The sequence below is a fragment of the Scylla paramamosain genome, chromosome 7 (genome assembly GCF_035594125.1).
Source record: "Scylla paramamosain isolate STU-SP2022 chromosome 7, ASM3559412v1, whole genome shotgun sequence".
NCBI lineage: Eukaryota > Metazoa > Arthropoda > Malacostraca > Decapoda > Portunidae > Scylla > Scylla paramamosain.
Window position 1 is genome coordinate 6,391,916 of NC_087157.1, and position 23,085 is coordinate 6,415,000.

A 23,085-nucleotide genomic window follows, 5' to 3' on the forward strand; every position below is an offset into this window, starting at 1 on the left:
TTTCCTGTCTTTCCTATCGACTCATCTTGACATTTTTTGCTTCGATGAAGATAAAAAGAATCTTGTTATATACGTTGTATTTTTTGCTCCACAGATATCACACACGCCGCGGCCCCGAGGTCCTCAAGCGTGGTGACCCGGGGTGAAGGGTCTTGGGCCGCCCAGACAAAGGGAGGAGGTCTCGCGCCCGCAAGGACACCGTAGCGCCCCGCCCCTAGCCGCCAGCCCACGGCGCCACGCCTGCATCCCGCCACGACGCCAGCCGAGACACGCAGAGCGCCGTCAGGGAGGAAGTGAAGGGCCCGCGTGAGTCAGGAGTGTGACGCCTCTGTTCTGTGCATTGCTCTTCCCCTTATTCGTCATGGCGCCAATCTAGGACGGAAGACGCCTCGTGGCAAGGCAGAGGCTGATGCTGAGGGTGAAAAGGCGCCATTGTGGGTTATCAGGGTGCTTACTGTCTTCACACGCATTAACCTCGAGCTGGTTTTCTTTCCGGCTCCGGGAGCCAAGACGAGGCTTGATGCGCTGGGCAGAAACCCTGCGGCGGGAGAGTGTAGCACGGAGGCGTGAGGGCCACTGGGGAGCAGCGGAAAGAAGCAGCAGAGGGGGGCCTCGCTGCCTCCGTGACCGTCCTGCAGGAGGCGAACCAAGTGCCGAAAACTGTACCTCACGAGCATGACTGAACCTACACGTGTTGGACCGCGCGTTTTCTGTTAGGTGCATAGAAAACGGGGTTCGGCCGCGAAGATGCTGGTGCCGCGGCGATGGTGCTCTGAGCCTGACAGCTCAGTGTGTCGCGCGGGATGTCGAGTGAAGGATGTGTCTGGGGTGGCTGTGAGGCCTCCCCGCCGTGCAGCGTCCGAGGCGGCGGGTTGTTGTAGAAGTGCCAATATGACGCCGCCGCGGGTAGACACTGGCACGCCCGCGAGGTGCCTTACTCGGAGAAGACATGCAGTGTTATCGAGGGGCAGTGCGCCCTTGGCGAACACGTCTTTAGTGTGTGTGACGGGAAGCTTACAGCCTTCCGAAAAGTACTTCAAAAGTGTAGATACTAAGTCCCTGGCTGGATCCAGGGCCACGGTGCACCATCCTCTCGAGAACACAGCCCCCACCACGCGTCTCTCAGCCTCCCACCACGCCCCTCACTTGTGGCTCCGGAGAGTGTGGCTGGTGACGCTGCTGGTGGTGGCCTCGGTGGGATTGTTGGGAACGCCCGTGGCAGCCAACACGCCACCGCGGTTCGTGCTGGATGGCCAGAGTGAGATTGTGATCCGCCTGACGGAGGGAGAAGCCACGCCTGTAGGTGAGTACCTGACGCCCTGTATTACTCTTGTTGCTACTCAACATTACATTAGACATTCACCTCGCGTTGAGTAAGTGTTGCATGTAGACCATGTTGTGTGGGCGACGGCAAACACCCGGAAAGAATATTACGATTGGTTCTTATTGACTTCTTCCTTGGGAAAATGTATCGTTCAGTAAGCAATTCGTCCGTCGCTTATGACTAGTATGCGGAAGACACGTTCGTATGTTACCAGTGAGTAAGTGTTACAGTTCCGATGAGGCCCTGAGCTCACCGCAGACTCCCAAATTACGTGTGGCCTTTGGGGTCAGAATGTGAATCAGCATGTGACCAGAAAAGATGATGACAAGGTGACTCCGAGGGATAGATGCCTTCAGAGAGAGAGAGAGAGAGAGAGAGAGAGAGAGAGAGAGAGAGAGAGAGAGAGAGAGAGAGAGAGAGAGAGAGGGATGCCCTGGCTCCATCTCATCTACTCTCACTCATCTTGCCTTCATCTTTACCCCACCCCTCACAGGACACCACAAAAATAATCCCTTAGTCTGTGGTCGCCACGAAGCCCAGCCCAAGCCTCACATTAGCCCGGCGTGCTCGTGATGGTGCAGGGCGGCGGTGGCGGCGGTGATGTGGTGGGAAGCGAGCAGGGAAGGAAAGTCTGATGACGATAATAAGAATGTGTTGCACTACCAGAATTATGAAGAAAAGAGAGAAGAAAAAAGTGAACATGACGGGATTCTGGAACACACACACACACACACACACACACACACACACACACACACACACACACACACACACACACACACACACACATACAGAACTTCACGGGTCGGCAAGCAAAGTATATACTACATTTCCTCCCGTTGATCGAAATGGCACATAAAAATCAATTAGAGGTTAGCCAGGGAGGAGCCGCCGAGTGATATAATGACAGCACAGAGCGGCCGACGGGGCGGACGAGATGTAGAGGAACCGATGTGCGCGAACCTGCAGGAGGCGAAGGAGGAGGAGGAACACGGCCATCCAGTCATAATACATTACCATTACCACGTGCCACTGACCCGTGTGATTTTTTTTTATAGTTGATCATTTTAGTTTAAGACTTGTAGGGAAGGAAAAGATTAAGGATTGGATTTAGGGGAGCTTTCATTTCTCTATTGTCTCTTACTTTGAAGGGATGGAGGTAATAAAGACTGGAGTTTAGGAGAAAGTATATTGCATTGATGGCTGTTTGAGTCTAAGGAGAGGAGTATTCCGTATGTTTCTCTGTAAAGGAAGGATATATTGGGAATTCGAAAGCTAAGGAATGGAATTGACTGTGAAACGAGAGAGGGATGGAGTTATCAGATAAAGGATGTCATGAGGATGTAAAGTATATTGCCGACTGTATGACTCAGTGGAACGCCTTGTATTCTGTCGTATTATATTTTCGTGTAGGAAGGACGTGTAGGGAATGGAAAGCTAAAGAATTAAATTTACCTTGAATGAAGAAATAAATGAAGGCAGTAAATATATATATGTTCATTTATATATTACTGCCTGCCATCCAATAAAGAATAAGCGAAGCATGCAGAAAAAATCACGTCAGGAAGTACAAACAATGGAATTTGCTATGAAGCGGGAAATGATGAAAGCAGCAAGTGTAGGCATTCATAACGAAACATGCTGTACTGCTGGCTGCTTAACTCATGCGCTACATTTAAGAGTAAGCAGGTCGCGTAGGTGATGGAGAGCTGGGGAGTGAAATTTACTACGGAGGAAGAAAGGGTATTAATTTCTTTGTACTGCATTGCCGACCTACTTGAGAATAGCGAAGGAAAGACAATGAACGGGATTTACTTTGAAGAAATAAAGGGATGAAGACAGTAAGTTCACATAGGAATTCGTAACGGTGCATACCATACCACCACCTGTTTAACCTAAGGAAAATTAAGTAGGAAGGATGCTGACGGAAGGGAATTAAAGCTTAGGACTGAAAATTAGTATTGCATTTATTGTGAATGGAGAAAATAGTGGGAGAATTTTAAAGTTAAGTCTAAGGTTATTTGACTCTTAAGGGAAAAGTATGCAGTATTTTTCAGTGCAAAGTGGGACGTGTAGATTAAGGCAAGTCTGAGTATGTGGGGTGGGGAGGTGTAGGGGAGGGCATGGCTGGGGAATGTGATGGTAAGGGGGTGGGATAGGGTAGGCAAAGCTGGTGAAGGGGATGGTGTAGGGGAAGGGCATGTGTGGTGAGCGTGGAGGGGCAGGTGTAGGGGAGGGCCAGGCTGGAGGTTGTCAGGATGTAGCATCGGGTGTGTGTTTGATCAACGTCGCTAAGGGAGGATGGCGGCCAGTTTGTTCTGCCTGTTATCGCCCCTCGCTCGTGACTCCCCGCCTCTCTCTCTCTCTCTCTCTCTCTCTCTCTCTCTCTCTCTCTCTCTCTCTCTCTCTCTCTCTCTCTCTCTCTCTCTAACGCCTCAGGTGTGTCAGCGAGGAAAAGGATGTTGGGTTTTCTTTCGCCTCAGCTGTGTAACGGTGGACTGGTGTGTCTTGTGACCCAGCCCTGCCCTGCCCTACCTTGCCCTGTCTTGCCTTGCTTTGCCCTGCCTTGTCTTGCCTTCTCCTGCCCTGCCTTGCCTTGCCCAACCCTGTCTTGCCTTGCCTTGCCTTGCCTCGCCTCGCTTTGCCCCTCGTGTACCCCTACCCTGCTTTGTAACCCAACCCTTCTCCCATGCGTGACCTAACCGTACTGTGCCTTTCCCTATAGCTTAGTTCTACCCTGCCTAGTAAGTAAACTCTGCCCTCCCCTTCTTGTGCCTCTGCTGTGTAAGTGACCCAGCACTTCCCTACCCTGCTGTGCTTTGTGGTCCAGTCCCTCCTTGCCTTTCCTTGTCTCTCCTCCCCCTGCCTTGCCGTGTAACACCCCCCATGTCATATCCTTCCGTGTAATCCTCCCTTGCCCTTCCCTTGCTCTCGTGTGACCCTGCCGTGGTCTTTATTTAATCCATGTGATCCATCCTGGGCCTCCTCATGACCTGCCTGTCTCATCCTCCCCCTAGTCCCTCACCCTGTAATTCACATCATATCCATTCTTCTGTACTGCCTTTTTTCTCCGTGATTTTAGTGCCGCTTTTCTCATGCACGAATCTCATCACCTTCTTATGACTCAATCTTTCTTTATGTGATCTGACTTGTATATGTGACCCATCCATTTCCCCTATGAGACCCACTCCATGGCTGACTGTGACCCACCTTTCCCCACCTCGTGTGACCCATCCAGGCGGCCCTATGTGACCTTTTCCCCTCTCCTAGCCCTGCCTCCCCTCCACCCCCTGCGTCCCGAGGCGAGGCAGTGCAAACAGATCTGGTCGTGTGACGGACGCTCAGCACGACCCTCCGTCAGGCACCACAAGTGACCTCGGGGCTAACGGTGGAGGTCGGGTAACGCAAACACCCTCGTAATCACACACACGCACGAACGCTCCCCTTTACGCCCCCGGTGATACCCCTTCCTCCCCCTGTGGCACTCTTCCTCGCCCTCCTCTCCCGTTCCCTTCCCCTCATCTCCCCTGGGAAACGATGCAGCTACAGACTGATGAGGGGCGCTGTGTAAATGCGATCCTTCACTCCCTCACCCCCCACACCCTCCTTCACCCACTCCCTTGCCTCCTTCACCTTTCCCTGCCTCCACCCCTGGCTGGCTACACCCCTACCTCCGCCCTGAGCACCCCACATCTTCCCCTCCACCTCCTCCCTTGCTCTCTCACTCACTCCTGCCCTCACTGATAACCTTCCATCACCTCCCCTTCCACCTCCGCCCCGGTCACCCTCCAGAATACACACACGGATGTTTGACTCCGCCGCAGGAAGAAATACGGAGAGATGGAAATGAGATGGAAGGAGAATAACCGAAATGGCATAGTTCGAAAGAAAAGAGGAGGGAAGGAGAGATAGAGGGATAAGTTTATTTGTATGAGGGTTGTAAAGGAAAGTGCTTGGAAGTAAAAGAAAGGGAATAGTGAATCAGGTGAAAATTGGGGAGAAAAGAGAGAAGAGAGGTAAAAAAAGATGGAAGGATAAGGTCAGAGAAAGCGTATGGAAATAGTAAAGGAAAGTGCACAAAAATAAGTTAAGAAAAGAGGGGAAAACTGAAACAGGAGGAGAAAATTGGAAATATAAGAGGAGAGAAATAATAGAGGAAAGGAATAAATCAAACAAAAGATGTATGTGGGAGTGATAAAGGAATATGATGGAAAGAAGTAAAAGAAAAGAGGTGAAAATAAGACAGAAATTACAAAAGAGAAACACGAGAGAAAATGGAAAAGAAAAGGAAGGGGAGGAAAAGATAAACGAGATAGAGTCAGTCAGAGGGAAGATATGAATAGGATTAGTATTGGAAAGTGAGGGAAAGAGGTGAAAACAAGAGGAAAAATGAGTGAAAGAAAGAGAAAGAGAGTGAAGGCGTGGCGCTCCAGAACCCATTGTGTGGAGAGTGGGAGATTAGCACGTAACTCGCCAGCACGTAAGAGAGAGAGAGAGAGAGAGAGAGAGAGAGAGAGAGAGAGAGAGAGAGAGACCGACCTACCTACCTTCCTTCTACTGCACGTGCCTCCAAGATGATTGTACGAAAGAGGAAAATTATGATTAATTAAAGAAAAGTGAGTTGAAAGTCTCTCTCTCTCTCTCTCTCTCTCTCTCTCTCTCTCTCTCTCTCTCTCTCTCTCTCTCTCTCTCTCTCTCTCTCTCTCTCTCTCTCTCTCTTCTTGTTGATTGTGTTCAAGGAGAAATTATGTGTATATTCATGATTTTAGATAATAACTTTCCGTGTTTTTGTGTATGTGTGCGTGCGTGAGAGAGCGAGATTGAGAGAGAGAGAGAGAGAGAGAGAGAGAGAGAGAGAGAGAGAGAGAGAGAGAGAGAGAGAGAGAGAGAGAGAGAGAGAGAGAGAGAGAGAGATATTTGCTTATTTGGATAAATGTGTGTTTGTTCTACGTGTGTGAATATATATATGTATGTGTGCATGTGCGTGCTTGTGTGTGTGTGTGTGTGTGTGTGTGTGTGTGTGAGTGAGCCATGGGAAGATTGTAGCCTCACGACCCGCCTCTCCTCGTGCAATTGAATCACCAAGTTGCGCAAGGGTGAGGGTCGGCCACCTCGAACCCTGGAGAGAGAGAGACTGCCCGCTGCTGCTGCGTCGCCCGTGGGATGGCCAACACCCTGGGGGACCGCTGGGGCTGCTGAGGGCTGTAGGAGTAGGAGTAGTAGTCATAGTGGTGGTGGTGATGGTGATTGCAGTTGTGGTAGTAGTAGTTGTATAGGTAGTTGTAGTTGTAATAGTAGTAGTAGTAGTAGTAGTAGTAGTAGTAGTAGTAGCAGCAGTAGCAGCACGAATAGTAGTAGGAGAAGAAAGAACCAAGTAGTAGTAGTAGTAGTAGTATTAGTAGTAGTAGTAGAATAAGGAGAGAAGACGAAAAATTAGCAGAAGTAGAAGTAGTGGAAGAAGAAAAGTAGTAGTAGTAGTAGTAGTAGTAGTAGTAGTAGTAGTAGTAGTAGTAGTAGTAGTAGTAGTAGTAGTAGTAGTAGTAGTAGTAGTAGTAGTAGTAGTAGTAGTTGTTGTTGTTGTTGTTGTTGTTGTTGTTGTTGTTGTTGTTGTTGTTGTTGTTGTTGTTGTTGTTGTTGTTGTTGTTGTTGTTGTTGTTGTTGTTGTTGTTGTTGTTGTACGCAGAAGAGCAAAAGTAGTTGTAGTATTTGTAGTAGTAGTAGTCGTGGTCATTGATGCAGACAGTCTAGGCTAGGATAGTTTAAGGGATTAAAGGAATTGGAGAGATAGCGGTGATGGAGGAGGAGGAGCAGAAAAGAGCAGTTATGGTGATGGTGGTGGGTAGAGGTAGTGGTGGTGGTGGTGGTTATGGTGCTGACAGTGGAGTCTAGTAATGGTTAGGGGATTAGAGGTATTGGGGAGATAGTGGTGATGGAAGAGAGGAGGGCTGCAGCGGCGGTGGTAGTGATGGTGGTGGTGCTGATGGTGATGCTGTCGGCGGAGCTTTGACAGTAAACTTCACAAGAACCAGACTGTCGACATGCATATATTTTTATGTAAATGTGGCGACGTAAAAGACGAGCCGGAGTCCCTGTAGTGGGTAATCCTGGGCCGGGGGTCGTATAAGTCAGGATGATTTAGAGGACTCGTAATAAAAACGGAATATACCGAGAGCGACCTTTCCTTTGATTACTACATTATGACTTCGTGTTTGCCTCCACTAACACGCCAGCCCGTATTCTTAAACGCTCTCTTCTCCCATCAGGATTAGTTACAAAGGCCAGAGATGATTGGGCGTGTTCTTATCAGTGTTTTTTTCTATTGAAGTTGCAGAATCCTTATTAAACTAGCACTGGAATTATGAAAACACCCTTAAAAATACGAATAACTTCCACTACTAGTAGATCCTGTTGCAAGTTTGAGATAAAACTTGCAAACGTGTGAGAATACGAACTAAGTAACTGACTAATCACCTTTCTTAGAACCTGAACACCTGAAGGAGTTGATAAAGGCAGAAGATGGCGCTGACGGAGGGTATTTGGGTGGCTGGTTATTCCTGGAGTAAATACAGTAGTTGTAATAGTGGAGGAGTAGTAGTAATAATAGTAGAAGTAAATAGAAGAAGAAGGTGGCGCTGAAGGAGGGTGCTTGGGCAGTTTAGTGTTCCGCCGTTCGAATCCCGCCAGGGCGTAGCCAAGTGCCGATGGGCCGCCCGTCACCAGCGCAGGGCAACAGTTGACTCAATTGTCGTCGATTATGTTGTAGGACCTTTGCAGATTTACGACGGGCGAGGGAACGATCGGGTAGATATTAATAGGACTGTTTTTTGTGCCCTTCTCTTTTGCAGCAGTATGGTGAGGAACGTTGGTGTCTCTCTCTCTCTCTCTCTCTCTCTCTCTCTCTCTCTCTCTCTCTCTCTCTCTCTCTCTCTCTCTCTCTCTCTCTCTCTCTCTCTGCAAGATATGGCAGGATTGCTAGTTTTTATTTCCTGTGACGTAAGATTCAGTGTCTTCATTTAGATTTAGTTCAGCTATTATGTCGTAAATCTCTCTCTCTCTCTCTCTCTCTCTCTCTCTCTCTCTCTCTCTCTCTCTCTCTCTCTCTCTCTCTCTCTCTCTCTCTCTCTCTCTCTCTCCCTCCCTCTCTGTACACAGTCCTGCGTCGCTAGATTTTTAGGATACGAATAAATTTCAGCCAATCGGTTGCCTCTGGTTCTCTTAGCAGCACTCAGCGGGGGACGGCGGGACGTGACTTGGAGGTGACCGCTGCTGGCGACCGCTGATGAGGGTGGTGGTGGTGGTGGTGGTACTGTTGTTGCTGCCCTGGTTAGATTGCTTGGCTCTCTCTCTCTCTCTCTCTCTCTCTCTCTCTCTCTCTCTCTCTCTCTCTCTCTCTCTCTCTCTCTCTCTCTCTCTCTCTCTCTCTCTCTCTCTCTCTCTCTCTCTCTCTCTCTCTCTCTCTCTCTCTCTCTCTCTCTCTCTCTCTCTCATGAAGTGGATAGGTTGTCTGTGGATCGTCCTTCCACTGCAGATTCACTGTAGATAAATAGACAGGTAACCAGATAGATAGATAGATACTAGAAGATATTTAAATGAACGATTAATGTAGTATGTATAATTAAATGGTCAGCCACTCGCGTACCCAGCAACAAGGTTCAAAGATATCTCTCAGATCTAGCGCAGCAATTTAATACTTATATAAACAGATGTCAGTGGCTTACAATTTGCGTATCTATCTTCTAATAACATTTATTTATCTAACTGGGAGCAGTTCATCCGAGGCAGGCATTCAGTGACTACTTAAACTGGGGAATTGATAGGGTCAGGAACCTACTTAGTGCGCAGCCAAGCCTTTACCGCCTTTACTCTTTACCGCTGACCTTTCAATTCGCCACAGGGAGATAAAAGTTTAATCCTCGTCGTCACCTCTTGTGGACAGAAAGGGAAAGACGCTAATGCATTTACTTACCACCGTGTTATAAATGAAGACTCTTAATTCCACTCACAGTTTAACAGAGGCGGGATAAAAATGAGCTCATTAGGACTCAGTGGGAGTGTGAAAGGGTTAAGGTGAGGTGTTAAGTGGAGGCTGGTTGGGTGCTTAATTAGCTGGATAACACGTGCTTGTGGCGACAGGTAAATTGGGAGAAAGGGAAGGTGAAGGGATCTGTTGTTCGTTGCGTGTTGAGAAAGATCGACATTGTGATAAAAAATGCAATTAAGGAAGTAAAGGAGATTACTGGAGGAAGAGGTTTACAGAAGCAGGCTACGTATGTGTTGAGGAGAAGCGGCTGTTTTAGAAATGGAAGTTAAAAAAAAAAAGATAAAAGGAGATAACAGCTTGATTGTATGTACTTAGGGAGAAGAGAAGGCTTCAGATAGGTAAGTCAGGCGAATAGGGAGTCTAAGGAGGAGGAGGATACAAAGTTCAAGAATGATTGGTGCGTGCCTGAGGGAGAATAGGGTTCTTGTTACAGTTGAGGTAGGTGAGAAAAAAAAAGGACTAAAAAGGGAGGGAAAGAACTGCAAGGCGAACAGTTTTTGTATGTTTAAGGGAATGGGGTGTTAATGGAGTCTGTTGGTGGGGCAGGTGAATGGAGAACAGGTTATTCAAGAAGGCGAAAAGAGGAATTTTAGTAGGAAGGGAAAGAAAAGAGGAGAGAAATGTCTTATGCGTTAAAGGGAAAGGGATGATATGTAGACTAATATGGAGAGAGATTAAGGGAGAACAGCATGCTTAAAAAGTACAAAAAAAAAAAAGTCGTTTAAGAAGGAAGGAAAAGGAGAGCAGAGAGAAACGTTTTATACCTTAAGAGAAAAAGGTGATATGGAATAAGGTGTGATATGAACGGACAACAGAATGCTTAGGAAGTCAAAAGAAGACGTTTAAGAAGGAAGTGAAAAAGAAAAAAAGGAGGAAATTTGTATACGCCTAAGAAAAAAAGTACGAGATGGAATGGAGACTGGAAAAAAAGAAGAGATAAAGGGAAAATACTTCGCTTAAGAGGTCAAAAGAACACATTTAAAAAGCAAAGAAAAAGAAAAAAACACGGATAAAATTTGTACACGTGTATGGGAAAAAGGCAAAGGAGGAAACGAAGGGAAAATATCTCGTTTAAGAAACAAAAAAAAACATTTAAAAAGCAAAGGAAAAGGAAAACACGGAAAAAAAAATTGCCTACGTTTAAGGAAAAGAGATGATATGGAGGCTGGCAAGGAGGGAGATGAAGGGAGAACAGGTTTTCATCTAATCCCACCCACCCCGGATGCCCAAGGGAAGCCGTGCACTCTAGTTCCTTCTGCGTGAGTGGCGATGCAGCGGAGTGGATATGGGCGAGGGTGGCGTGCAGGGCGGGGGTGTATGGGGGGGGAGAGGGGTGAAAGGTGAAGGGGCTGCGAGGGGGCGAGGAGGTGAGAGGTGTTTGTGGAAGGGGCGGCGTGAAGTGCACTCTTGTTCCCTTCTAGTGTAAATGCTGGTCACTTCACTGGTGTCTGTGTGATGGTGGTGGTGGTGGTGGTGGTGGTGGTGATGGTGAGTGAGAGTGAGTGGGTAGGAAGAGAAGACGCAGATTCTCTCTCTCTCTCTCTCTCTCTCTCTCTCTCTCTCTCTCTCTCTCTCTCTCTCTCTCTCTCTCTCTCTCTCTTTATCACACTCTTTCTCCCCTTCCATTCACTGATCCTTCTTTCTTCTTCTCTTTCTTCCTAGTTCTTCTTCATTTATTCTTCTACTGAGACTTCCTTCTTCTCCTTTGCTTTCTCACATATCTTTCTCTTCCTCTTCCTCTTCATCTTCTTCAAACTTGTGGCGCCATATGAACCCGTTGTATCGGCGCCGTAAATCTTGTAAATATTTTCCTCCTCCTCCTCCTCCTCCTCCTCCTCCTCCTCCTCCTCCTCCTCCTCCTCCTCCTCCTCCTCCTCCTCCTCCTCTGGTAGCCCCACGTGGTACAGATTGCCATGAATGACGCCCTTGTCCCGTGCAGATTAATTTGAGGTGTGTGTGTGTGTGTGTGTGTGTGTGTGTGTGTGTGTGTGTGTAGAAATCCAGCACCTACGTTTACCCACCTACACATCACGCCACGGTGAAAACAAGGTGACTTAAGAAACAACAGACATCCCGTTATTGGTAGTCCATTATAAACAAACAAGATAATACGTGAAAAAAAAAAAAAAAAGTTATTGAGGATATCATTAATTGCACCGTTACAAAAGCATGCGAGAGGAAGAGCTGTAATTTCTGTCGATATGTTATTGGCCTCCAGTATTTCCTGTCTCCCTCACTCTCTCTCTCTTCCCCCTCCCCTCTCTCTCTCTCTCTCCCTCTCCTCTCACAAGTAATTAAGACAAAGGAACGGGAATGACAAGGGTGTAGGCGGTGGATTGTAACGTGTTTCTTTTTCCCCTCTGTGTCATGGATGAGGAAATGTTACGCAATGTATCTGAAATATGCGGCGAAGTGCATGCTGTTATTATTATTTAAGTGACTGAGAAGAATGGAAGGGAAAGTATGCAAGTGGAAGAGAGTTTTTGGAAGTGTGTGTGTGTGTGTGTGTGTGTGTGTGTGTGTGTGTGTGTGTGTGTGTGTGTGTGTGTGTGTGTGTGTGCAGAGTTGGTGTGGCATGTACAGCTGTCAAGACGTGTGTGTATTTCCTTTCACCCTAAAACACACACACACTCCCTCTCTCTCTCTCTCTCTCTCTCTCTCTCTCTCTCTCTCTCTCTCTCTCTCTCTCTCTCTCTCTCTCTCTCTCTCTCTCTCTCTCTCTCTCTCTCTCTCTCTCTCTCTCTCTCTCTCTCTCTCTCTCTCTCTCTCTACGCCAAGAAGACAGCCAAACCTTGTCATATTACTGAGTTGGTGCGTGTGTCAGCGAAATTACTTACATCCATAAGAAGACAGGAAAAAACGCTACAATTGGTCTTTTGATATGAAATTATAGATTAGTATTATTATTATTACTTGAGCGTGTGTGTTTGACTTGAATTTACTCCGCATCTTTGTTTTCAATCTCTCTCTCTCTCTCTCTCTCTCTCTCTCTCTCTCTCTCTCTCTCTCTCTCTCTCTCTCTCTCTCTCTCTCTCTCTCTCTCTCTCTCTCTCTCTCTCTCTCTCTCTCTCTCTTATTCAGAACTGATACGATTAAGTTTTCCAGTGAATGTGTGGGTGAGTGAGTGAGAGTGGGTGGGTGTGTGTGAGGTGACGTGGAAGACTGATCTATTTCTCCCTCTTACTCCCTCACTTTTTTTTTCTGTACCCTTGACAGTTCAGGCGGAATCTCCTAGGTGTTAGGGATGCTCAACAAGTTTCTCTCTCGCTCTCTCTCTCTTCCCCAAACATAGATTCACACATACTCTTATTTTTAGAAGTATTTTTTTCCCTCTTCCTCCTCCTCCGAAACCACTGTTCAGGGGCAGCGAGTCATTAACAGAGACAGGATCCATATTATACTATCAGGTGTGAGCACGACGCGCCCCCTTCCTCATTCGGGGTGGAGCAGGTGCATGGGGGGCGGTCCTGGGTGGTGGGGAGGGGACAGGGTGGAGGGGAGCTGAGGTCAGGTCACGTCGGGTCGGGGGCAAGCTGAGTTTTCTTCCTGTTCGTCGGGATGGTGATGTCATGTTGAGAGGAGTGGTTTGTTTTGTTTTTGTGTTTGTTTTAGTTTCTATGTTTGTTGTTTTGTTTACTTGTTTGTTTGTGGGTATGTTGTGTGAGTCTTGTTTTGTTTGTTTCATGCTTTTGTTCTTTGTTTTTGTTTTTTTCTGTGTTTGTTACTTTGTGTGTGTTTGTGTTTCTTTTGTGTTTGCCTTTTTCTGTTATCCGTTTATTTGCTCTTCTTTTTCTTTTCTTTATTTCCTGGGTATATTTCTTTCTTTGTTTTCTTTCTTTGTTTCTTTATTAGTCGATGTTTTCTGTTTGCCTCTCGGGGTTACTCTTTTTTTCTTTTTCGTTTTTTTCGTTAGTGTTCTTTATTTTCTTTCTTTTTGTTTATATTTCCCACATATTTTCCTCTTATCTCTTCTTGAACTGTCATTGCCATAAATTTTTGTCATATCCTCCCTGATTTTGTTTGTCTAGTTATCAGTTATTTTTTTTAATCGATATATTTGCTAACTCTTTTTCTTGTCACTCTTGTTTCATAATTATCTTGTTTTTTTTTTTTACCTCTTTTTTTCTCTGGTCCCTTTTCTTTGTAATTCCATGCCAGTCGTTTCTTCTTTTATCTTTTCATCTTTTTTTATTGTTTTTCTTTGTGTGTGTGTGTGTGTGTGTGTGTGTGTGTGTGTGTGTGTGTGTGTGTGTGTGTGTGTGTGTGTGTGTGTGTGTCTTGCTTCCTTAATTGGGTTACTGCGAGAACTTTTTATTTTTTTTCCTTTCATGTTTTTTTTTATTTTCTTTTCTTCATCTTTTGTTTTTGTTCTTTTGATCGACGCCATTAATTGAGGTTTTGTGAGTTGTTAAGTCTAGTCCTCCTCGTGTACTTTTTTTTATTTTTCCTTTTCTGTCTATCTTTTCTTTCTTTTCTTTCTTTGTCTTATTTTTTCTATTTTTTATTTTCTTTGCGTTCTTTTTTTTATTCTTCCTCTTCCACCTCCTTCTCCTCCTCCTTGGTCATTATCATCATCATCATCATCATCATCATCATCATCATCATCATATCACATTATTATCTTCATCATTATCATAACTACTACTACTACTACTACTACTACTACTACTACTACTACTACTACTACTACTACTACTACTACTACCACCACCACCACCACCACCACCACCACCACCACCACCACCACCACCACCACCACCACCATTCCTCCTTTTAACACCTATGCCACCTCTACAAACCTGCGTCAGTTCCCCGTTCCTTCTCAGTCTTCCCGGCGTCTGAGGCGAAGCACGGAATAACGGAGACTCTCTGCTCCAGCGACAGTTCAGGATCTGCGGGTGTTGTGCCGTAATTACTGGGGGGAGGAGGCTGCGTGAGGCTGACGGAGGGGTTGACGGGGTGAGGGAACCGGTGAGGGGACGGGTGAGAGGGTGAGGATGAAGAAAGGAAGGCAAGGAGAGAGAGAGAGAGAGAAGGAAAGAAAGAGAGTAGGAGTGAGAGGTGAGTGCTGGAGGTCGGGATCTAGTCATTGCAATTTCTCTCTCTCTCTCTCTCTCTCTCTCTCTCTCTCTCTCTCTCTCTCTCTCTCTCTCTCTCTCTCTCTCTCTCTCTCATCGTTAGCCGTTTTTGTGTCATATGCGTCTTGTGATTAAAGGTAGTTTCTTCTCGTGTTTGTCTGCATTATCTCTCTCTCTCTCTCTCTCTCTCTCTCTCTCTCTCTCTCTCTCTCTCTCTCTCTCTCTCTCTCTCTCTCTCTCTCTCTCTCTCTCTCTCTCTCTCTCTCTCTCTCTCTCTCTCTCTACGGTTTTTGTATCCCACGTTTATAGTTTCATTTTGTCTATTGTTCTTAATTGTGGCGCGGTTTTTATTTATCAATTTATTTTAACCACCAATTCCGTGTGTGTGTGTGTGTGTGTGTGTGTGTGTGTGTGTGTGTGTGTGTGTGTGTGTGTGTGTGTGTGTGTGTGTGTGTGTTGAGCAATAGCGGAACAGAGAGAGAGAGAGAAAAATAAAAAAAAAGGTCACATTATTCCATGTCAGTGTGTGATGTATAGTGTGGGAGGGAGGGAGGGAGGGATGGGAAGGGAGAGGAAGGGGGATTGAAATAGGGGCAAGGGTGGAGTCAGAAAGGCTATCTAGGGATGGAGTGAGGCGAGCAGGGAGGAGGTGTTGGGATGGACGGATGGAAGGGAAACACTGGAATGGGAGGTGGAAGGATGGAAACAGAGAGAGGGACGAGGAAGGGAGATGATAGGAGGGAAGAATTGAATGGAATAGTAAAGAAATGGAGGAAAAAAAGAAAGACAGGGGATGAGGAAGGAAGATGCAATTAAAGGATAGAAAGTGGAAGAGGGAGGAAAGATGCAAGGGAAGAGAGAGAGAGAGAGAGAGAGAGAGAGAGAGAGAGAGAGAGAGAGAGAGAGAGAGAGAGAGAGAGAGAGAGAGAGAGAGAGAATGCATAGAGGAATGTAAGGATGAGAGAGGAGAGAGACTGTCGTGTACGTGTCTAAAGGATAGAGGAAAGGAGGAGGGGACTGGAGAGAAAGAGAAAGAGAGAGAGGGGGAGGCAGTGGAGGTATCAGAGAGTTGGGGGAGGGATAGGCAGTGGAGGCGTTGGTTGTTGGTGCAAGAGGAGATTGGGGGAGGTGGGGGGGAAAGGGCAAGGCTGGGTCAGTGGTTCATTAATAACACCCAAACTGCTGAAGGTTGTGGTTACCTTCATGGTTCACCCATTAGTGGCGACTCTTCGTACTTTATTACATGACGCTTGCTTATTTTCATCCACCTATATTTTCCTGGTTTCTTTTCTAGTCATTATTATTATCATTATTTTTTCATTTCCGCGGATGCTTGTTAATTGATGAGAACTGGATGTGTGTCAGGGTTTAGGGATAGGAACACACGCACGCAACTCACGCACACAAGCACACGCACACACAAACACGTTTTCATCAGTAGTAGTAGTGGTAGTAGTAGTAGTAGTAGTAGTAGTAGTAGTAGTAGTAGTATAAAAAGAAGATAAGAATGAGGTCCTGGCAGTAGTTACACTGTATCTACTTCTTTGTAAGGCTTGTGGGGGAGGGGGAAGAGGGGAGAGAGGATGACGGGGTGCTGGGGGCGGAGGCTCAGATGATAGCGCAGTAGGTCCTCGCCTGCCTACATCACTCACATAGATAACGTCCATCCTCTTCTTTCTCTTTTTCCTTATGATTAGATGCCCTTGCCTTTTCTCACTCCTTGCCATCAGTAACTTAGATTCGTAGCTATAGACCTACTGAACCTTAATCTCCTCCTCCTCCTCCTCCTCCTCCTCCTCTGCGGGTTGTCGCGGCGCCATTATCAGCGTTAATGATCTGTGGTAATGCGGCGACTTAATGGGTTAGGTTTGTGTCTCCTTGAACGTCATAATTCCTTCCGGAGGTGAGCGGCGGCCCTGAGCACGGTGACGGCGAGGGCGACGGAGATCAGACGTCAGGTGGTGGTTGCGGGGGACGGAGGATAGAAGGAGAGGGACAAGGGTGTGCTGTTGTCCCTGTCCTTTTGTTGTTGTTGTTGTTGTTGTTGTTGTTGTTGTTGTTGTTGTTGTTGTTGTTGTTGTTGTTGTTGTGGTGGTGGTGCTTTTTCTCCTTTCTTTCTTTCTTTCTTTTTTCTTCCTCTTCCTTCTTTCTTAATTTTCCTTCTCCCTCTTTCTCGACATGGTAATTATTGGATAAGCGCACGCACGCACGCACGCACGCACGCACACATATGGAGAGAGAGAGAGAGAGAGAGAGAGAGAGAGAGAGAGAGAGAGAGAGAGAGAGAGAGAGAGAGAGACTCATAATTAAAGAAAGCTATGAGCGAACAAATAACACGATAGAACAAGGTATTTGCCCTGAGGATAGAAAATGCTTGAAACTCTCTCTCTCTCTCTCTCTCTCTCTCTCTCTCTCTCTCTCTCTCTCTCTCTCTCTCTCTCTCTCTCTCTCTCCCCTACCCCCTAGGTATTACATATGCATATCGAAAATTGATTGAAACCCCTTTATCTGTGGCCTCTTTATACAGGTGTCAGCGGGGGTCACAACACACAGCATGCAACACACAGTCCTTGAATGGCAGCACAGGTGATATTTGTTGCATCGCCGGAGATGACTGTTTTAAATGTTAGCCCTGGAGAGATGGAGGTGGGAGGATGGAGGGGTGGTGGTGAATGGGGGGAAGGGGGTTGGGTAGACTTGCTTACTTGTTTCCTTCCTTGCTTGGCTCGTTGGCTTGTCTTTTTTTTTTTTTTTTTTCTCTCTTCTTTTTTTCTTCCCGGGATTTGAGTGTCGGCTGAATGTGGTGGTGGTGGTGGTGGTGGTGGTGATGGTGGTGGTGGTGGCAGCAAATGTGAGAAACAAAGACGCAGGTTGTGTTTATGTTAGTTTTTGGTGTGTCTTGTTCGTGTGTTTATGTTCCGGTACCCGTGTTGCTCTTGTTCTGCTTTGTCTTTGTCTGCCTGTCGCACGCACACACACACACACACACACACACACACACACACACACACACACACACACACACACACACACACACACACACACACACACACACACACACACACACACACACACACACACACACACACACACACACACACACACACACACACACACACAGCTGCACACTCAACTCCCTTTCTATTCATAACTTCATCAACAACAAACAAAGACTACGGCGTCCGTGACCAGAGAGAGAGAGAGAGAGAGAGAGAGAGAGAGAGAGAGAGAGAGAGAGAGAGAGAGAGAGAGAGAGAGAGAGAGAGAGAGAGAGAGAGAGAGAGAGAGAGAGAGAGAATTATATATAGATGACAATGAATGCAGATAGAATTAGTCATTACACACTCTCTTTTCAGAGAGAGAGAGAGAGAGAGAGAGAGAGAGAGAGAGAGAGAGAGAGAGAGAGAGAGAGAGAGAGAGAGAGAGAATTATATATAGATGACAATGAATGCAGATAGAATTAGTCATTACACACTCTCTTTTCAGAGAGAGAGAGAGAGAGAGAGAGAGAGAGAGAGAGAGAGAGAGAGAGAGAGAGAGAGAGAGAGAGAGAGAGAGAGAGAATTATATATAGATGACAATGAATGCAGATAGAATTAGTCATTACACACTCTCTTTTCAGAGAGAGAGAGAGAGAGAGAGAGAGAGAGAGAGAGAGAGAGAGAGAGAGAGAGAGAGAGAGAGAGAGAGAGAGAGAGGCACTACAACTGATCAAGGCGTAGCTAGTGTGGGTGTATCGCGTAATAATAAGGCAGGAGTGCGGTGCAGGAGTCCGCTAACAAGACCTGGGGTGGTGCTTGAGGCCCGCAGAGTAACACACGCCTACCTCGCTTTATTACCCCCTGCCTTTTGCGGCCTCTGCTAAATTATTAGACCTTAATGAGATATACGGCCAGGTAATTGCCCATCATGAGACCTAATTTAGATAAAGCTTGATGTACACGCCTCTAATGGCTCTCCCGTGAACGCTAATTGACCCCCGCCTGATATTTATGCTCAAGTTACTCTCCGCTCATGTTTTGCTGTAAAACTGATACTTCTTACCTTTTTTCCCGTTACTCTGGTAGTTGTGGGAGGCAGTTATGGGGAGGGAGACAGCTGTGGGAGAAAAAAGGAGGTATAAAAGGAGTGGGCAGGTGAGGAGAAGGTAAGGTTTGGCGAGGTAGAGGTGGTGAGAGAGTGGGCAGTGGGGCAGCCAGTGTTGGTGTGGGCAGGTGTGTGAAAAGGTGTCAGGTGTGGGTGTGGGAAGGGGAGCAGATGAGGCCGTGGGATGCTTAGAATGGATATTGACTTTAGGAATAATAACAGTAATGAAAAATGTAAATAAACATGTCTGGTGCAACAAGGAGATATGCGGATTTGGAGTGAAATCTTCCCGGCCCTTTGTTGTGTGTGTGTGTGTGTGTGTGTGTGCGTGTGTATGTTTATGTGAGGCAGCTGCACCGGTACTTATTTATTTACACCCCTTCGTCCCTTTACTCAACACATGCATCATAGGAAAATAAAAGAAAAGAATAAACCAAACGTAGCACATCTGTTCGAACCAATCCATCAAAAACCAACAGACCAAGACAAGAACTAGGAAAATATTATACACCAAACCGATCAGTACTTCAAAAAAAAAAAAGACGATAAAAGACGATCAAGGAAATCAGACATTCACCTCCTGCCTTAGCCATTAGGAGGTAAGGCAGGTGGTGGCAGGTGCGGGGGGAGGTGATAAAAGAGACAGAGACAATTAATTTCGACAGCGTACAGGTGTGAGAAGCAAGGATGAGATAAGGCGTGGGTGAGGTTAAGGAGGGCGTCTTGAAGCATGACTAGACATTGTGGTCTTCCTTCCCATCCCTCATTAGAACTAGGTCACCAGAGAGAGAGAGAGAGAGAGAGAGAGAGAGAGAGAGAGAGAGAGAGAGAGAGAGAGAGAGAGAGAGAGAGAGAGAGAGAGAGACGGCAAAGTACATCCACGTCTTTGTTCCGGCGCAGCAAAGTAAAGAAAGGAAGGGAAGGAGAAAACCCAGATAGGAGAAGATGGAAGGAGCGGATAAGTTGAGAGGAGAAAGGCCGGACTGGAGGAAAGCTGGAGACAGGTTCTGACTGGCGGCATCATCAGTAACTACATGACGACTCTTGACTCCTGCGGCTGGATGCTTTGATTGGCCTGATTGGATGGCGGTATGGGCGTGGCGGAAGAACAGGGTGAAAGTGGAATATATCAACCTCATGGGTGGATGAATGGAATGTATACGTACAGTAGAAAGCAGGAAGGAAGTGCGAGGGGGTGGGTGAGGGAGAGGTAGGGAGGGCGGCGCTGATGGATTGCTTCTGACATCATGACCCAACTTGGTGACTCTATTAGCAAGAACCCGTGTGAGAGTTGGAGTCAGACGCAGCTGCAGGAGGAGGAGGAGGTAGAGGAAGATGCCTTAACCATGCAGCTGACACTTTGACCTCGCACACCTGACGCTAAGCTGACTAAATAAACACTGAGATAAGGAAGCCTGGGATTATGCGTATATGTGTTTCTTATTTATCCTCACCTGACAAATTAAAGGAGGGAAGGGGAAGAGAAATGCACACAGGTAATATTTTCCTTGTCAGTCTCTCGCGTGTTAACTTGGGTGATATTTGCTTGAGAAAGTGGAATTTGGAGGGAAAAAAAGGAAACTGGTATTGAATATTGCCTCGGGATGACCTGTTTATTGGTGTTTTTTTTTTTCTCTCTTCCTTGTGGTGCCTGAAGGAGGGGCTGAATAGGAGGAGGCAGAGGAGAAGGAGAAAGAGGAGGGTAATGAGAGGAGCACGTCAGGTGGTTTATGAAGGTGAGGTGCGATATGATATTCTCTCTCTCTCTCTCTCTCTCTCTCTCTCTCTCTCTCTCTCTCTCTCTCTCTCTCTCTCTCTCTCTCTCTCTCTCTCTCTCTCTCTCTCTCTCTCTCTCTCTCTCTCTCTAGCTCGGGTGGTCGGGAGGAAAAAAAAGCACGTAAAAAAATAAAGAAAAAACAACATTCTCACAAAATCTTAAAATATCCCGGATACAGTTTCATTCCCCGTCCACCTCCCCTATTTTTTTTTCTCTATCTTTTTAATACCTCAAACTATAATCCTCTTTTCCACCAACTGTCTCCAGCATTTACAGTCTCGGGATGACGCGGCCAGACTCATATACCCAGAGTGTGACTTGCATAACTGAGTGGGGACCTTGCGTGGGACTCAGAGGAACGCCAGGTGGATGCGAGTACGTGTAGCAGAAGGAGAATGAGGAGGAGGAGGAGGAGGAGGAGGACTCATAACCCTAAATAGCCGAAATTTACTACTCATGATGATGCCAAACACCAGACTTTTTACCTGTAGAGAATCAAATATTTCCCGTTGCATCCAAAATCCATTAAACTGAAGTACTATTAGAGGTGGAGAGATATAATAAGTGATATAAACTAAATCGTTAGGGTTAGTAACAGGATAGGACTATAAGTGACGGGTTCAAGCTTGATAAAGTTAGATAAAAGTAGGAAGAAATTGGTTCTCAAACAGAGCAGTAGATGACTGGAATAGACTCAGCAGTCAGGTCAGAAGTACAGAGTCAGTAGGGAGTTTTAAAAGATAGATAAAATTAACGATAGGGATGATAAGTGGATACAGGAAGAAGATACACTGTATACATATATTGCCACGTGTAGACTTACTGACTCCTCGCAGGTTTCTTTATTCTCTTATCTCCCTAACTAACTCATCGGGAGCTTAGTAAAGTTTCGGGTTTAGTACTTGGAGTGGGTGTAAGTGTGTGGAGGTCACTTATGTATAAGAGCCGGACGTGGGTCGCTTCGTATTCCTGATCGTCGCCAGATTGTGTCGTCGCTGGCTGCGGCTTGGTCCGGCGGGCAAGTGATTGCACAAAAACGGAGGACTTATTTGGTGTGTTGTTCTTAGTCTTCTCCAGCTTTTTTTTTTCTCGTTTTTTTCCCCTTTTTGTGAATGTTTGTTTGTGTGTGTGTGTGTGTGTGTGTGTGTGTGTGTGTGTGTGTGTGTGTGATTTCTTTTGCGTTAGTTCATCTTGCAAGTTTTTGTTTCGCTGTGTCTGCGTTAAAAGAAAAGGAGGATGAGAAGCAGGATGAAGCATTTTGTCGAGGCGCACACACACACACACACACACACACACACACACACACACACACACACACACACACACACACACACACACACACACACACACACACACACACACACACACACACACACACACACAGAGAGAGAGAGAGAGAGAGAGAGAGAGAGAGAGAGAGAGAGAGAGAGAGAGAGAGAGAGAGAGAGAGAGAGAGAGAGAGAGAGAGAGAGAGATGAGGAAAGAAAAAGTTAAGGAGACGTGTAGTTTGGGTAATGTCATCCACTTGTTCTCTTTATTATTGTGGGCGGTTCTTGTACAAACATTTCAACTCCTCCTCCTCCTCCTCCTCCTCCTCCTCCTCCTCCTCCTCCTCCTCCTCCTCCTCCTCCTCCTCATCTTGTCACCGCTTACCTTGAACCGCCACTTGTCTACTGATATCTACCGGACTAACTGTCATTCTTGTCATCTTTCACCCGGATGCAGAAAATCTCTCTCTCTCTCTCTCTCTCTCTCTCTCTCTCTCTCTCTCTCTCTCTCTCTCTCTCTCTCTCTCTCTCTCGTGGCGTGCTGCTCTACTCTCCCTCCGTCGCTCCCATCCTTCGCCCGCGTGTCAGTTTCCCGCCTCTCTCTCAGGGCACCGTTACTCCCTGAGGCGCCACCCTCTCCTTCCTTTCCCCCTCCTCCTCCTCCTCCTCCTCCTCCTCCTCCTCCTCCTTCCTCCTCCTCCTCCTCCTTCTCGTGCTCTTATTTTAACCTGGTTTCGTCATTCTTCGCATCCATGTCCCCTCCCAGTCTCCCAGTCCCACTTCTCTCCCTCCCCCGCCTGCCTGCCCTCCAGACCTTCTCTTTTTTCTCGCTCTTTTTTGCCATTTCCAAGGGCTAAAGAAGCGAGGGGTGAGGAGGAAGGAATGGAGAAATGGAGGGAGAGGAACTGATGGAGGGATGGATGTCTGGAGGGACGAAGGGAAGGAGGGAAGGAGGTAAGGAGGGAGGGAAGGAGAAATGGCGTCATCCCCGAGGCAGGTAACTTTAGCATCACCTTCTCGCAAAATGGTGAAAGGAATGTCCTCGTTTCAGAGAGAGAGAGAGAGAGAGAGAGAGAGTGGTATAATGCCGTGAGTGGTTTAATAAGACATCAAGCACTGTCTCTGTAATCAGCCGTGGAAGGAGGTCATGTCGCCAGTCTGATTCACGCCCCCATCATAGCCACTCATTTCATGCCGTCATGGGAATTTTAGTCGCAATGATTCATGAGGCGCGCAAGACCACATGACCTCTTGTTGCTTCTCTTTATCCTCTTTATCCTCCCTTTTCTTCCTCCTCTGTCTTATTACTTTTTTTTTCCACTCTCTCATGTCCTCATCACCTAACTCTTCACTTTTCATCCTCTGACCTCTTCATTCCTCCCTCCGTTCTTTCTTCATCGTTGTCATCCTCCTCCTCCTCCTCCTCCTCCTCCTCCTCCTCCTCCTCCTCCTCCTCCTCCTCCTCCTCCTCCTCCTCCTCCTCCTCCTCCTGCTGCTGCCGCCCACGTCCC

At 46.8% G+C, this 23,085-nt stretch overlaps 1 protein-coding gene across 1 annotated transcript in view; it reads left to right on the forward strand.

Moving 5' to 3' along the window:
* Window positions 1-747: 747 nt before the first annotated feature.
* The window catches only part of LOC135102469 (cadherin-23-like), a 95,790-nt gene continuing 73,452 nt past the window's right edge, over window positions 748-23,085 (forward strand). Inside the window, exon 1 of the mRNA XM_064007784.1 lies at window positions 748-1,303. Within this exon, the coding sequence (XP_063863854.1) occupies window positions 748-1,303 (556 nt within the window). The remainder of the gene's footprint in view (window positions 1,304-23,085) is intronic.